This window comes from Cervus elaphus, chromosome 16, assembly GCF_910594005.1.
Source record: "Cervus elaphus chromosome 16, mCerEla1.1, whole genome shotgun sequence".
In the NCBI taxonomy this organism is placed as follows: Eukaryota; Metazoa; Chordata; class Mammalia; order Artiodactyla; family Cervidae; genus Cervus; species Cervus elaphus.
In genome coordinates this window covers 2,878,129-2,895,421 of record NC_057830.1, presented here as the reverse complement: position 1 = coordinate 2,895,421, position 17,293 = coordinate 2,878,129, and the positions used below count along the sequence as shown (strand labels likewise).

At 41.8% G+C, this 17,293-nt stretch overlaps 1 protein-coding gene across 1 annotated transcript in view; it reads right to left on the bottom strand.

The window, feature by feature from the left end:
- Window positions 1–8,183: 8,183 nt before the first annotated feature.
- MEGF9 (multiple EGF like domains 9) overlaps window positions 8,184–17,293 on the bottom strand; it is a 77,010-nt gene continuing 67,900 nt past the window's right edge. Inside the window, exons 4-6 of the mRNA XM_043927510.1 lie at window positions 15,380–15,523; window positions 14,617–14,886; window positions 8,184–12,833 (exon numbers count right to left, since the gene is read on the bottom strand). Of these exons, the coding sequence (XP_043783445.1) occupies window positions 12,382–12,833; window positions 14,617–14,886; window positions 15,380–15,523 (866 nt within the window). The 3' untranslated portion in view covers window positions 8,184–12,381. The remainder of the gene's footprint in view (window positions 12,834–14,616; window positions 14,887–15,379; window positions 15,524–17,293) is intronic.

Genomic DNA, 17,293 nt, shown 5'->3' with positions numbered 1-17,293 from the left:
AAAAATACTGGAGTGGGCTGCCATTTCCTTCTCCAGGGGGTCTTCCTGACCCAGGGTTGAGCTTGCATTTCCTGCGTCTTCTGCATCGGCAGATGGATTCTTTATCATCTGCACCAGAAACGATGGATTCTTTACCGCACCACCTGGGAAGCCCAGGAGGTCGACGATGTTAATGTGTCTCTTCAGTTGCTGCTGTTAACTCTGTTTTCTTGGGTAAGGTGATATCTGTGAGGATTCTCTGTGATAAAATTGCTATTTTTTATAGTTAATAAAAATCATGGTGATATTTGAAACTATGTAACTATCCCATTTTTCATCAAATTTTTACCAACTTATTTAGGTACCCACTGATAATTCTTACCCAACATATCACAGCATACTTTGCCCATTGATGCTGTCCTGTTTTCACCATCCCTTCTCTTTTTACTCACTGGAGTTCTACTGTGAGGAAGCGCTTTCTCTTCTCCCCCATTTATCCAGTTTGTTTATTTAAATCAGGATGGACTCATGGATATTTGTTTTACCTTGTGGGTTAGAATATATTACCATCATTATTTCTTTGGTTACACAAACTGTCCTAGATTTGACCAGGTCGCCCTTTGAACACAGAGGTGTGCCAAGATTCGAACCCAGGTCTGTCTGGTCCCCAGGTCAGCAGTATTCCTGGCCCGTCACCTGCCCCCTTGCTCACGGCTCTCTTCCCAGCAGCCCTCACCAGCGGCAGTCCTTGACCCGTTCCTGATTGGTGCCCCCCATCGTCCCGTAGGATGCTGGCTCCCGGCGCCAGTGCCATCCTCTGGGACAGAAGCCTGGCCCCGAGCTGTGCACTGTGCTCGAGGCCAGTCTGTCAAATTAACTCAAGTCGATTTTTTTCCCCAGATGGGAAGAGGAGTGAGAAACACTCAGTATCAAGGGGATAGCATGCAGATTATTGGGCTCCAGAGGGTAATACATAACAGCACCGTATGGCCTTAGATCTGCCAGTGCACCTCTCTGGGCTTCTTTTCTTATCTGTAAATTCAGCGCATTAGATTTAGACATTGAGGCTCCCCTCAGCTCCAACATTCCATAAATGATGAGTGTTAACGACCATGCACTGAGCTCTTTGTCTGTGCCAGGCGCTATATTAAAACTTTACATTCAATCCTCACAGTAACCATGTGAAACAGGGACCGATTATGGTCCAGTTTTACACTTGACACAACTGAGGCTTAGAAAGGAGAGGGATTTGTCTGGTCGCATGGCAGCTAAGTGGTGGAGCTGGGAGCTGAACCCAAATCTTATTCTACAGCCCAGGCTTTTGAAAACCATGCCACGGTGTCTCTCACTGAATTGCTGTTATCTCTGCAGTTGCTAAGCTGGTTAAAATGCAGCTAAGTATTATAAACCCAAGTAAAACATCTTGAATACTTCGTTAGTATAAGAATAATAAGAGTAAGATTCTAGGGGCACAGAGAGAATAGATGAGTCGTTCCGACTGAGAGGTAGGGGTGAAGGTGTTTTATGAGCAAGATGTATGCCCTGCAAAGCAGAGTAGAAACCTGTACATGCCAGAAATAAAATAAGACCGATGTTTGATGCAGCACCATTTACAAAGCTCATGTCCATTTCCTTGATGCTGTCTCATAATTCTAACAAGTTTGCTGTCCTCTATGAATAAGGAAACTGAGTCTCAAGAGACAAGAACTGATTTTTTCAAGGTCACATGGTAAGCTAGTCACAGAGGAAGAAACTTGGACCTGAAGTTTTCTAGTTGCCAGAAGCTGGTGCTCCTGAATTGTGTGTGTGTGTGTGTGTGTGTGTGTGTGTGTGTGTGTGAAACTTACAGAAGGCATCTCAAATCAAGATTTCCCTGCCTAAATTGATCATGCTCAGTACCATGGCCAGATCCCCATGCAGCTAAACCCAGACTCTGGGGAAAGTGTCCTAAGGTACCAGGGAGAGCTTCCAAGCATTCTTCCCAGCTGCACACTTGAATATGTAAAACAGCAACAGCTGTAGGCAAAGACAGATAACTGAGCTAGTCAAGCTTTTGGACGTTTTGCAGATTAAAAGAATCTCGATGTCTTGATCATGATTTGCAGGATGGGGTGGTACACGTCGCTTCTCCCTTAAATGTGGTGAATCCCTAGTAAGAGAACGGGTCAGGGCCTATGAAGGAGGACCCCAAGGAAGTGGCTGTAGGACCTGTCCCCTCACAGGGATGAGTGGAAAGGACCTCTGTCTCCGCAAGTGCCTTCCCTCTGTCTGCAAGCCGCAGGTCACTGCGCAGGGGGCACCCTGCTGAGGACGCCCAGCCGAGGACGGGCAGGGCTGGAAGTCCAGTCCGTGCTCTTCTGTGAGGTGTGGGCGCCTCTTCCCACGCCGAGTCCGTTCCGAAGAAGGGGTATCTTTTCCTAACTCTCCCAAAGGAACTCTATGTGCCAGTGCTTCTGAAGAATCTAGAATCCTTTTCCTTCCCCTTCTCGGCCTAATTCCCAGAGTTTCCCCACCCATAGTTTAAGAGAATGTTCTGGGCCACCATCTCGAACTTCCAGAGTACCCTGGTCTTACTTATGGCACTAACACAGCTCTATAATCATCCACCAACTTGCCTGTCTCCTCAATTCGACTGAGCTCCTTGTGAATAGGATTTTATTTTAAATCAGTTTTACTGAGATATAATTTACATACAGTACAATGCACCCAATCTAAGTACACATTCTGATATGTTTTGGCAAATATACCCAGGTAACCACCACCACAACCAAGGTATAGAACAGTGCTCTGCGAAAGAACTAGGATGACGGAAATATTCTGAATTAGCACTGTCCAATGGAGCAGCCACTGGCCATGTGTGGCTATTGAACCCTGGAAATGTGGTTATGGAAATGAAGAATCTTTAAAATTTTTATCTTTTTTTTTTTTTTGAAGTATAGTCAATTTACAGTATTGGGTTAGTTTCAGGTACACAACGTAGTCATTCCTTTTTGTTTTGTTTTTCCGATTATATCCCTTCATAGGTTGTTACAAGATATTGGGTAGAAGTCCCTGTGCTACACAGTAGGTCCTTGCGGCTTAGCTATTTTCTGTATTTTCGTCTGAATGTGTTAATCCCATACTCCTGATTTGTCCCTCCCCCCCCCCCCCCCCCCCCCCCGCCAAGGAAACCATAAGATTGTTTTTTTATGTAGGAAACCGTGGTCTGCTTTCTAGCATTAAAGATTTGCCTTTTCTAGAGTTTCACATACCAGGAATTATAGGATGTACACTTTTTGTGCCTGGCTTCCTTTGACAATGGGAACTTTTAATTCTCTATCCTAAGGTCTATTATGTGTCCTTAGTCGCTCGGTCGTGTCTGACTCTTTGCGACCCCGTGGACTGCAGCCCGCCAGGCTCCTCTGTCCCTGGGATTCTCCAGGCAAGAATACTGGAGTGGGTTGTCATTTCCTACTCCAGGAGGTCTTATAGTTTTCTGAATACAGGTATTTTCCTCCATATTCAGACTCATTCCGAGGTACTTTACTCTTTTTGGTGTGACTGTAAATGGGCTTTTCTCAATTTCTCTGACAGTTCACTGTTACTGTATAGAAAGTGCAAGGGATTTCTGTATATTTATTTTGTATCCTGCAACTTTGCTGAACTCATCAATGAGCTCCGGTAGTGTTTTGGTGGTGTCTTTAGAATTTTCTATGTAAAACATCATGTCATCTGCAGATTGTGACAATTTTACTTCTTCCTTTCCAATTTAGATGCTTCTTTTTTTGTCCAACTACTCTGCAATGCAGGAGACTTGGGCTCAATCCCAGGGCTGGGAAGATCCCCCAGAGAAGGGGGATTATAAAGATCTATTATAGTGCATGGCAAATAATAGGTGTTTAATAAATGTTGGTGAAAGAATGAATTATAAGTCTTAATCAGAATTAGTGACCTCGTCCCAAACACTTTTTTCTCTGCCTAACAGAATACAGGAGTGAAAAAAGGCTGTCACAGAAACCATTTACTTAACTCAATGTCTTGGATGCATCAGCGGAAATGTTGAGAACTGGTGGGCTCCATGGCCTGCCCTGGTTCACTCTGTCAAATCAGAGCGCGGATTACAGCCTGCTCGGAGCAGACTCCAAGGCCTGAACTCTCCTCACTCCCCAGCACTCACTTCCCATCCCCTTCCCGTGGGCAAACATACCGACTCCGTGAATCCCACAGAGGCAGAGGAATGCTGCAAGACGCCACGCTGCCTGCTCCAGCGCCCTGCGGATGCCGCCCTGGTCCCAGGTCACCCACCACAGCACAGAGACAGCAGTCCAACTCAGAGAAGCATCTCCTTTCATTCCAAAGATACCTAAGACCTAGGAGGGGCCTTCCTCCAATCCCGGGCTATGGTTGGTTTTCTGTTCAAAGAACAAGCCACCTGGTACTACTCAACGGAGAAAGAAGAACACCGCCTTTTCTGGGGGGGGAATGCCTTAAGTGAAGACCTCCTAAATAAAAGCGATAGAGGACAGGACCTCCCATTCATTACAGACGTGGCATGTGCTGGGGTGCTCCCCATAGGGTGTGTCCTCAGCCCAGCCCTAAGAGGTCAGCATCACTAGCTCTTCTACAGGAAGGACAGTAGGACTAGGGGCCCTCTGTTAACCTGCCCAGGGTACCACGGTGTGGAGCCTGCGCTGGAATCCTCTCTTCTTCCAAAGCTGATGCTCTTTGTATTGTTAAAGAGCTTTTCTGTTGATGTTCCAAGATGTGTCCACTCATTAGTAATAGCTAATAATCTGTCTGTATAGTCAAAGCTATGGTTTTCCCAGTAGTCATGTACAGATGTGAGAGTTGGTACATAGAGAAGGAAATGAAATCCTGAATATTCATTGGAATGACTGTTGCGGAAGCTGAAGCTCCAATACTTTGGCCACCTGATGTGAAGAGCCAACTCATTGGAAAGGACCCTGATGCTGGGAAAGACTGAAGGCAAAAGGAGAAAGGAGTGGCAGAAAATGAGACAGTTGATAGCATCACTGACTCAATGGACCTGAGTTTGAGCAAGCACTGGGAGATAGTGAAGGACAGAGCGACCTGGCGTGCTGCAGCCGTGGGGTCGCAGAGTAGGGCATGACTGAGCCACTGAGCCACAAGTACTCTGTGTCGTCAGTCGCTGGGAAAGTAAAGCCAAATCAGGGGTCAGTTGCTAGTGCAGTCTTAGCCTAACTTCACTAGTGTACCTCCTCCTCCTCTTTGGCATAGTAAACTGGTCCTTTCATCCTTAATTCAGTGGCTTAATGATCTCTGTCTTTTAGTACCAAAAGATGAGGTACAAATTATAAGTAAATGAAGTTCATTCTTTACCCAGGACCAATACCTGTTAATATACCTGCTTCCTTTCCATTTTTAACTGGAGGAAATTCAAAACTTCCTCAAAACTGTTAACCAAACTCTGATCCTTGCTCTGGAATATAAAGGCCGCTCCATTTCAGACAGTTCCTTTGGGGATTCATGGCCCATTGGAGTCTACACAAGTTGCTTAACTGCCCCCAAATTATTATCTCAACTCAAACAGAATCTTAACAGACAATCATTAATGTCCCTATCCTTGTCTGGAAGACTCTCCTCTCTTGCCAGAAGTAACTTCTTCAGATGAAACTGGATAATCCCCTGGCCATGGTGATTAAAGAACAATGGCTCATTTAGGAACTATTTGGGGGGAATTAAAAAGCTGAGATATAGCCTGTCGGTTCTGCAAGCTTCTGAAAATAAAGGCAGAAAGGGGAGGACACCAAAAGCGTCCATGCAGCAGACTAAGTTTGCTTCCTGCCCCATCGGCACGTGCTTGAGGGCGCACAGTCCTGTCTGTGGGCAAAGACCTCTGCACTGCGGGCGTGAGCTTCCTCGGCACCATCCCACTGGAGGGAGTTCTGTGCTGTTTGTCCCCAGCGTCACTCAGAAACACCCGTTTACAAGTGACTCGGCGCCGCCCCAGATCGCAGTCTGTTTGGTTTCTGGTTTAGAGTTGCTTTACTTTAAAGCCTAGTTTGCAGTTCTCCCATCCAAGTACTAACCAGACCCGACCATGCTTAGCTTCCAAGATCAGACAAGATCGGGCGCGTTCAGGGTGGTATGTCCGCAGACTTCTTTGCAGTTCTTATGTGCCTTTACCGTATTTACCAGTGTTAACACTGCAGTGTAGCAGAGTCCATCATTCACTCACATTTCTTGAGCACTTTCTGGTGCCAGGACTGTGCTTGGCAGCAGCATTAAAAAATGAAGACAGTCCCGGCCCTCAAACTGAACAGGTAATTTGATGATATCCATCATCATTATCATCATGTATTCATCATTCCTTTTTCTTTATAGTTTTCCTGTATAATGTCTTTTTAAACAATGTATTACATTTTCCATTTTTGGTCATTATATACAAGAAATCATATTGTATGTATTCTATGCCTAGCTTTTTTTGCTTGACATTATGTCTTGAGACTCATCCATATTGATGTAGATAGCTATAATTCATTCATTTTTGACCACTGTATAAAATTCTATTCAAAGTTTATGGAAAGGCCACAGTTAATCCACTCTTCTACTGGTAGGCAATTGGGATGTTTCCAGTTATTTTGCTATAACAAATGATGCTGCAATTAAAGAGTTTGAAACGTGGGTCCTGGTACACATACGTAAGTTTCTCTAAACTATATACCAAGAGTAGAACTGCATGCACATTTTCAAATATCCTATTTTTTCGGTTTTAATTCTGTTTTTAATCATTCTTCCTCATTCTTAATGACCAAATGTTAATTTAACAGTGTATGCAGTAAGCCATGCCCACAGTTGAACATCTAAAGTTTGTCTCCACTTTTTTCTTTATATACAACTCCAGGGAAGATTTTTTCCCCCACACAAAAATTTCTGCTTTTGAGGTCATTTTCTTATGAGGGATTTCCGGAAGTAGATTTCTTGAATCAAGGCTGTACTAATTTATATTCAGTGGGCGAGGGGATTGTGGCTGAAATATAGAAAGGAATCCCCATACTAGTAGCTATCAATCTTTTGGGATCATAGATACTCTAGAGACTATGATTAAGAGTATGAAAAAAAAAAAAAGAGTATGGACCTTTTGTCCAGGGAAAAAAAAAAAAAAGAGCACATACAAACTGTTTATGTTCACAAGTAAGCATTTCACAATTGTGTTCACAATTTCAAGAGTTTCTCAGACCCTCTGAATCGTGTATGCTGACATCTCTATTAAATAAGAAATACTGTCTTACCCACTGAATACAAAACTTCTTACAATACTTCACCAAATAAGTTCAGATCGACCATTGCACCTGTCAAGTACTTTTGTTTTACACCACCGTTTGCTGAGCACCGACAGTATATGCCAGCACCGTGCCAGATACGAGAGACCGAAGGACACGTGCTCCTGGCTTCAAGGGTTGCAGTCTACCAAGGAAGACATAATATAACAAGTATTTTTAATAAAGTATGTGCAATAGGAGATGTCTTCATTAGGCAAACGGGGGTATATGTTAAGGACTTATCGACCTTCTTTTGTCAAGGAGTTGCAAAGAATGAACAAACATTTTCCAGGATGTTATAGATAGAAGAAACAGTACCAGCAAAGGGAGAAAGACATCACATAACCTGGCAAATACAGGAAATTATACATCATTTTAATATAGTTGGTAGTGAGCATAAAGAAGGGTTAAGACTCTTCCTTATCTGGAGCAGAGACTGAAGTGAAGTGAAAGTCGCTCAGTACTGTCTGACTCTTTGTGATCCCATGGACTATACAGTCCACGGAATTCTCCAGGCCAGAATAGAGTGCATAGCCTTTCCCTTCTCCAGGGGATCTTCCCAACCCAGGAATTGAACCCGGGTCTCCTGCATTGCAGGCAGATTCTTTACCAACTGAGCTATCAGAGAAGCCCAATGGATCTCAAAGGGGACAATTATTAAACAAGATTATATGTTAATATATGCTTTTTGACTCAGGATGTTTTGTTTTGAGAGGGGGAATATTCTTCGTGTGGCATTTTTTTCCCCTAAGTGGAAAACATTCTTTAAAGGAACTTCTTAAAACAGAAAGCATAGTCAATAAATGCAAGATACAAAGATTTTCATGAAGCAGTTTGAAAATAAGTGATCTGTGACATATATTAAAGGACTTCCAACAACTGTAACCACATAAAAAAGTAAAACAGCAAATCTACAACAGGTACAAATTATATACATTTATTTTTTAATAATTTTAAATAACACTCTTGTATAAATTCTTTCTTATATTCAAATCATACACAAATTTAGAAATGCATCATGAAGCCTAGTACAGCATATGTATGAGACATGTTTTTAAGATGTGTGTTAGAATTTTAGTGACATAAATACGATTTTAATGTTTCAGAAACACTCCCAGTTGCTTGGGCGGAAATGTAACGTATTGCAGAGTGCTTGTGCCTAGCATGAAGACGCCGCTTTACATCGGTCGGCTCTCAGGCTGGCTCAGACCTCAGGCCTGGCCTCACGTTCTAGGGCTGCTGGTGCAGTTACTGCAGATGCAGGATAAGAAAGGTTCCCAACGGCCTTTGAAAAAACATCCTTTGACCACTGACCTTCTGTGATCCATAGCCTTTTTAGTTCACGTGGTATCATTTGATTTCTTCAGGTGAATCACTGTGTTCTTCCTGCTGCTTTCCTGGCATCGTTGTTGGCTCAAGGTGGAAGGGAAAACTTAACGCTAACCTTCTGTCACTGCCCTGCACACACCAAACCCGTGTCAGCTCCCAAACTCCTATCAAGACGATCGTAACAGACCAAAGGCTCTTTGTCGATGAGGCCAGAGATGCTTCCTTTGCTCTAACGGGTTACCTTGGGTTGCTTTTTACTTTTCAGAAATTTTTGTGGGAGCTTTCTTTCCTTGTGAGCTATAAATTCAACTCCTTCCCACATACCTCAAAATATAAGAACCAGGGAATGTTCATAATCAGAGGTGCTATGTTGACTGTATGTCCTACAAAAAAATACAGGACCAAAGTGAATGATTTACTAACACAGTCCAAACTAGGGCCGTCAGCAGGAAGGGCTGTCGCTTCCGCTCTCTGGCTCCAGAAGAGCACAAGAAGGGCTGCACGTCCCCCAGGCACTCAGCTGGCCGCAGTGAGCTGGAGGGTCAGTGGGTGCGGCTTTAACGGTCAAAGTCTCCCGGGAACACTGGGGCTAGAGCGCAGACACACAGTGATGCTGCCACAAATTCTCTCCCCACCAAGCCCCTCCTCCCATTCCGTGTCGGCTCTGTTCTCTCTTAAAATCCAGGGAACCCTAAGAGTAACACATTAAGTCCACAGGACCTTAGTATGAATGAGGTTTAGTTTTTATCATCCTTTTTCTCTGTAACTAGAGAAATTCTATTAGTAAGACACCTCTGGGAGCTAAAGGACGGAGGTAGGGAGGGGGAGTGAAGGACAGACACACTTCGCAACACTACCCAGGACACCTGACTGTCAGCAACGCATGAGGCTGTTACTACGATGAGCTAGTGAAGACTAGGCCAGCATCCCGCAGCAGCGTCTGTCACTCATCAGTTAGATTCACACCAGTCTTACCTCATTTGGAAATAAACACATTCCTAACTCTTAGGCCCTATTAGTCTTTCTAAAGCACCTATGGGATCCTGGTGCTAAACACCCCACTACGTGGGGATCATGCTTTTAGAGGAATGACTGATGTGTACCGCGTTCCCTGCCAGGCTCCTAGTCTGATCTTGGTGGTAGGTCACTTCATGATGGATTTCTACTTCAGAGCAAAATTACCTCCACCAGCAGAAGCACAGAACACTAAAGAATATTATTTAAAATAGATTTTAAGACCTTAATTTTTTTCCACCAGGATAAATTGAGAACATGACCTAGGCCCTGTTCATAAATATTTAAAGATAAACGTTCTTTGTAATTCAGTTTTTCCAGTTCCTTTTAATGTCTGTTTCAAGGAATGTCTACATAGCCAGAATCTGGACTGTTCAGCTTTGGCTCTTAGACCCCAACAAACTCTTTCTTTCTTTATTGTGTTAACTTCTGTTGAACAAAATTCCCACTATCCCCAACCCCTGGCTTTGAGGGCATGGCAATCTGGGGAAAGGCGTGTGTCACGTGACACAGTTCCACGGAACGGTCTGTGCGCACACGTGGCGGCTGCGGGAAGTCAGGCTTTCTCTCCCTGCCTAGAAAGATGTTTCCTTTTAGGAAGCACAGACTGGTATTTTTATTTTCTCATCACCAACACTGGCTTCAGAGAATAATCCTCCTGTGCTTTTTCTGCAAAGTCCTTCGTGGCTATATAGCCCTGGATCGCTCCTTGTATTCACAAAAATCAGAAACGTTCACAGATGGGATTCCTCCTCCCAGCCTGCCAATGTCTGCGGCTGGGTCATTTCTGCACAAGCATACAACTGAAAAAAAACATGTGCTTCTGAGTTAGGAGTCCTGATTCCAAGCCGAATGATATATGGTGTAGCCTTGAACAAGACATTTAACCTCACCTATAAACTGGGAACAACAATGACTTCTTCAGAGGCCTGTGGTGAGGAACCAAGGACACACGTATAGAAAGACGCCTTGCAAACTGTAAAGGGTTACAGAAACATTATCTGATTTTAATGTAATCTCTGCTTTCATGAGCAATGGCCAGATATCCAGAGCCTCTCCAGTTACTAGAAGTAGATTATCTGCCTGTACATCCTCCGGAGCATCATCTGCAACTGCAGAGGGATGACCAAATTCCAGGTTTTTCTCTGGAGAAGTTAGGCAGGGTAATCAACTTGGCAGGGTTTCCTAGGTCTAATTTTTGCTTTATTTTCCCTAACCACTTGACAGTTTGTTCTTCCTCATAATAAATATCTATATTTGACTTCTGGCTGTTTTTCCTGGCTTAGTTTAATTTACAATCTGTCAATATCATAATTAGAGGAAAGCAAAGGTAGAGATGGCCTCGAAGAAAAAACTGCATCTAAATGCAATGACTAACTATACCCACTCAACTACAGAGCTACCCTCTAACCAGACAAGAAGATACAAGAACTACAGCACTGCAGAGAGATGGTACATGCCCCATGGCATGTGAGTGACAGGCTACATTCAAATGTAGGAAGTATTTGGGGGTGGGAAGAGAATATAAATATTTCACAGGGGATCCCAAGTGATGTGATGGCTTTTCTTTTGGAGCTAAAATATTTCTTCCTTTGGAAGACTATTTTTACTTTAAAAACAAATTTTAACAAGCATGTGTTCTACTTTAATCTGTGTCAAATATATAGAAGCTAATGTCTAAACAGGTGAGTAGTTTGGAGAACCCAGCCTTGTGTCCCAGCTTAGCAATTACTGTCTTCAAAATCTATTGCTTGAATCTATAGGAAGTCAAAGACCATAAAACTCTACTTTTAGACTGAAAAAGGGAAAAATTAGAAACATCCAACCTCTTATAAATGTCAACAATGTCCAAAGAGGGACTAAAAATGACTGATGCTCACCAGAGTCCCAGCTCTAGCAATATTGCCATCTATTTTACAGTATTTTAACCCCATATTTTCTTTTTACAATGCCATTAACTGCTATACAAATAAATTCTAGATGATAAAATAAGACATGATTTTTTTTTTTACAAATAGATACAAATACAATGCTGACCAGATATTCTAGATTAACTATATACACCTTATTTCTCTAGAGGCAGGAATATTCCTTATTTTTAAACAATGTATCATTTACACTGAGGCCCCAAGGAGAATCATTAGCTTTCTGCTTTCCCAGACACTGCCTTCCTCTCTCTCCCATCAGAAGTTTATCCTGTGCTTTAATCTTATCACTGAGCAAAAACTCTGAAAGAAAAATCAAACCCTTCTAAAGATCTTCTTGGGACTTTACTGCCCCATTATAGAAACAATCAAGATCGCATATCATGACACAGCCCAAATATCAGCTTTCCCTCCAGGACGCCTTCTAGTAAAACGAGCATCCTTCCTGGCCTTCCTTTATCAGGAATGGGGGTAAAGTCTTCCAGCAGTCCTTTCCCCTCCACATCCATCATCCTGTTTGCACTGATGGTGAACATTCCCCCAGGAATCTATTCGGAGGTCAAAGTGGATTGGGGCTGCTCTGAGAGGCTCAGCCTTCTATCCTCCCACGTGATTTGGTACAAAAATATACTTTACTTCAAGTCCTTACTGTCAGTGACTGCTTCGGATCTTCACGGGAAAACTAAGAGGAACAGGCTGAGCACATTACAAATCTGTACCTGAAAACTTGCGATGCATACATGCCTTTGCTTTCTCATCTCAGCGGCTCTCCCGGGGCTGTGGCCCAGAGAACGCCGCTGCCTTAGGGCGCACCGTGGCCCTAGGACCCAGAGGACAGCTCTGGCGGCTCCTCAGGCTTTGTAGTTATGCATGGGTGTCGTCAGGGTCAGCTGCCCGTTGGGGGCCACTTCGCTGCCGTCCTCTTCCAACAATCCTGATACATCTGCGTTGGGAATGCTGTCGTGGTAGCTGCTGAAACTGATGTTGTCTTCTTTCAGCTCAATGGTCCAGAAGGGGGCGTTGAGTTTCCGGTTTTGGTACTCCCGGTACATATATACAGCCCCCACAAACCCCATGAGCAGCACCACCACAATGATGATGACTGTCAAAATGATGATGTTAAACTGGGTCCACGATACGTCAGCTAAGGCTGAAGTGCTGTTTTCAGCAGAGCTTACTGAAAAGACAGTCTGCGGGGTTGTAGGGGTAAAGGTACTATTTATAACAGGGGTGGGCACTGATGTGGTCAAAGAGGCATTGGAAACCAAAATGGTAGAACCTTCAGGTGTTGGAACAATAACTTCTGAAAATAAAAACAGAGAATGAAATGTAAAAGACAAAATATCTTGTTTTAAGAAACAATAAAAGAATACACATGGGAGTGGAAATTGACATGGGATGTTGACATGATACTCTGCTTTAAAGTAATGCAAGTTAAAAAATAATTTTTAAAGAAATATAGTGGAAAGAATCAGGGCCTAGAAAACTAGATTATTACATCCATGGCTGTTATCCGAAATGTATATAATATCCATACTAAAATCTTAGGGAAAATTCTAACGTTGGAGTTTTCCATCCTCCTGTACTCTTGAATAGATTCATACGAATCCCTGAAAAGGTAGTAAGTATATCACTACTGACTTCTAAATCACTTTGTTAAAAGTGAAAGGGATAGCTAATACTCGTTTGAATTAAAATAAGTTCAGCATGTCTGATGGCACTTCATAAAGGTAAAATTCTCTTTAATGGGGGCAAAAACAAAATAGGAAAAATTGCATTTCTAGTTGTTTCTGAAAAACACAATTTAAATGGCCATAGTTCACATCAGCTGAGAGAGAAAACAGCCATTGCCAGCATAGTGATTTTTCCTTTATATAGATTATAGCTGTTTTACAACTAAGGTACTATACTTTGTACTTTCAATGCAGCATAGCTCAGTGGAGATACCAAAGGCTTTGGGATCAAGGAGAACTGTGTAGCAATAAATAAGTCAGTCAATCTTAAAACTGAGACTCCTCACCTATAAAATGGGAATAATGATATCTATTTTACAGAGTCCTTGGGAAGGATTAAATTAAGATTAACTTAAAGTATGTAACATTATTACATTTAATGTTCATAGTGCTTGGCACATACTAGGCACTCAATAAAATGATTCCTATTATCATTACAATTCATCACCACAGTTAGGCACATCAATCTACCCTAAAAAGAGGCATGCTTTACATTCCCTAATAGCTAATAAGAAAAGTCATCATAGCCCGGTCAGCTAAATACGGACAAGGTATATGCCTCCAGTGGGAAAGAGAATTGAGTGACAGGTTCTCTGGACTAGGGATAGGGTTCAATCTGAGTTTTTGATCCTTGATCACAGCAGAATAAAGATGTCAAGAAAATGGCAGAAGACTAACTCTTGCCACAGGGCAACTGTATCAGCCCAGGATTCAGCATCTATCAGAATATCAAAGAACAGTTTACAGAAGAGCATGGTCTGATCTCTATGACCCAAGAAAGTCTGAATACCCCCAACTCATCCTGAATTTCCAATCATTAATTTTTATCTGAACCCTTACTGAACTTCCCTGTAAGAAACATTTTGCTACATGAGTAACTTTTTTCTTTCAAAAATGAAGGAATATTTTTACTATTTCCTCCATCACATGGGAAAACTTAGGCTCAAAGTTAGGACAGAAGCTGGAATAAATTCTTATTTCTCAGCTAACTTCTAGCCAGGTTATAGGTTTCTACTTAAAAAGATCTTTGATGATCACTGGAAGTGATGAGAATACAGGAAGCAAAAGATAAAAGAAATGACAGGACTTTTAAATTATTGAAATAAAAATAGATGAAGAGAAGATGTGAGAACACTGCAATGACTTCATCACGGTCCTCAAATTTCTGGAGTTGATTCTGGAGTCTGAGCGGAGCAGCAGGAATAGAAGGGGATCTCTTTGGGCAAATCTCTATGAAAATCTATTTCCCGAAAAAACTTCTCTGGTGGGACTTTACAAAGCTAAAAGCAGCTGTCCTAAAATTTTCATTGCTAGGTTAACGTATTAAATTTACACCCTTAGGTGAAGTTTTACCTTTCTTGATGCAATTTCCCTCGAGGTCGCGGTCGTAACCCTGTAGGCAGTTTTCACACCAAAACCCAGTGGTATTGTGGAGGCAGCCGATGCACTCCCCACTCTCGGGCTTACAAATCCTTGGAGTCTTAACTGGGTCCACGTGGCCGTGGCACCGGCACTCCAGGCAGATGCTGTCAGAATTGTAGTAGCCACTGTTACATTCATTGCAGTTCCGGCCTGTGTAACCATCCTTACACTGGACACATTCGGGTTCCGATTCACCCAACTCTAAAAGAGAGAGAACACCAACATGCTTCAGTACAATTTCAAGTTGCAATTCAAAATGCAAAACTACTACTAATCCCCCCCCCAAAAAAAACCCCAAAACATTTTACACCCCCGACTATTATCTCCTCTCAAACTTAAGAAACACATGGAATTCAAACTAACAATTTACACCTTATTTATTAATTGTCCAGAAAACCTATTTAGGTAGAGAACAAAAGAAGTATGCTTATCTAAAGAATCTGAGTAATTGAGATGGAGAGGCACTCATAATTCTTTTATTCCTTCCTCTTTAATCATGTAAGACAGGATAAAACACAGTTTTAACAACAACTTCCTCATCCCTCCTTTGTGTCTAATTCCACAAATGCATTTACTGCAAACCTTTACTGTTTTTATAACTCCCTTTCACCTACAGCATCTAGAACTTTCTACCTACTGATCACTGACTCACTGATTTTTCCTCTAAAAATGAGTATTTAGAGAAAGGCCTTACTTATGATACAACTGCCTGTAGATGTCACTGCTGAACAAGGGCAGCGAAGACATTTTTTAGAGGCATCAGGACTCTGATAAAATCCTTCTGTGCATTCTTCACAGTGATCCCCTTTGCTGTTATCCTGGCAATTTAAACAAGCACCTAAAAGAAGCAAATCATTTTAAGAAGTTAAAGATTTACTCCAAAAGCACGGTAACTTTAAATAAATTATAAGTACCTACAACCAAAAAACCTTAAGAGGAAACCAGGAAAAGTCACCCAACTCAGGTTGCAAAGTTCAGTCCCCACCCCATCTTACTTCCACACTGAACAGGGCTACAGTTCTGGTCCACTACAAGACTGTAAACTCTTTAGGGAAAGGCTGGGTACATGACTAGAGTTGTAATAAGCCCTTGTTGATTGACTGACTACATACCGAAAGCAGGCCAACAATGTGCAAAGAAAAAAAAAAAAAACAAAACCTAAAGATCTATTAAAAGAAGAACAGATAAACTGTTATTTTCTCAGTTGGGATTCTGTAGCTAAATAAGTAAACTAGGCCTGTATGTATGAACACACATAAATCCTAAAAAAGTTGCTTGAAAAAAAGCAAACTGCAGAATAATACATAAAAAGGGAGAGTGCTTAATTATTTTGTACAAATTAATTGATTTAAAAAATTTGGGGGGAAAATTTTATACAAATTAATTGATTTAAAAAATTATCATATGTGAAATAGATCGTCAGTCCAGGTTCGATGCATGAGACAGGGTGCTCAGGGCTGGTGCACTGGGATGACCCAGAGGGATGGGATGGGGAGCGAAGTGGGAGGCGGGACTCAGGATGGGGGTCACATGTACGCCCGTGGCTGATTCATGTCAATGTATGGCAAAAACCACCACAATACTGTAAAGTAATTAGCCTCCAATTAAAATAAAAAAAATAAAATAAAATAAAAATGTATAAAATAACCTAAGTCCAAAATAAACCAATAACTTTACCCTCCACAGGAAGAACCTCAGAGCATATGAACTATAATCACTCCTCCCTTGACCTAAATATATGAAAATAGTATATATTAATTCTATCTTTATTTTTCACAATTCCTTCTTATGCCTCGAGTTTTCTTAGTTGCGTTTGTCTAAAATATCCATATTACCCTCATTTAAAAGAGTGATTTATGCTTTGTAATTAATTCTATGTTCAGAGATTTTTCCTCTCAACTCAATAAACATTTTATTCCTCTGCAAAAAAAAATAAAAAATAAAAATTTTTTTGGCCATACTGCAAGGAATGTGGGATCTTCGCTCCCCAACCAGGGGTCAGACCTGCACCCCCTGAACCGGAAGCAGCGAGTCTGGAGTCTCAACCACTTGCACTGCCAGGGAAGGCCCTTGGCTGACTGACGGAAGTAAAATTTAAAAGCCATACTAAACAGTACTAAGCAAATGGATACACAGTACCCTAGGCAGAGGGATACATTCAAATGCAATAAAAGTTGACTGTAAACTGAGAGGGTATAGGCAAGTTTTATGCTTTGTTTATCTCTGTGGAGGGAGGGAAGAAAACAAGAGTAGGGAAGAAAGCAAAGAGAAGGACTCCAACTCTATTTGAAATTTTCTATTCAGCAAAATACCTAAATGTTAATAATTCTCTAGGTGTGGGTACATGAGTATTTGTTATATTATTCTCTATATGGCTTTATATTTTAAAATTTAAAATAAAAATGCAAACAATAATGAAATGAAAAGGAAGGAGGCAAGCAAAGTTCTGTGTGTCTTAATAATACCCTTTGGTCCCCTATTAGGTAGGACATTAGATGGGCATTGAAGGAGCATAATGTCTGCAAACAGGGAACGAAACCATGTAGTATAATTTACATTCAAAGAGACACTCAGAACTACTATCACAGAAATGAGTAAACTCTATATA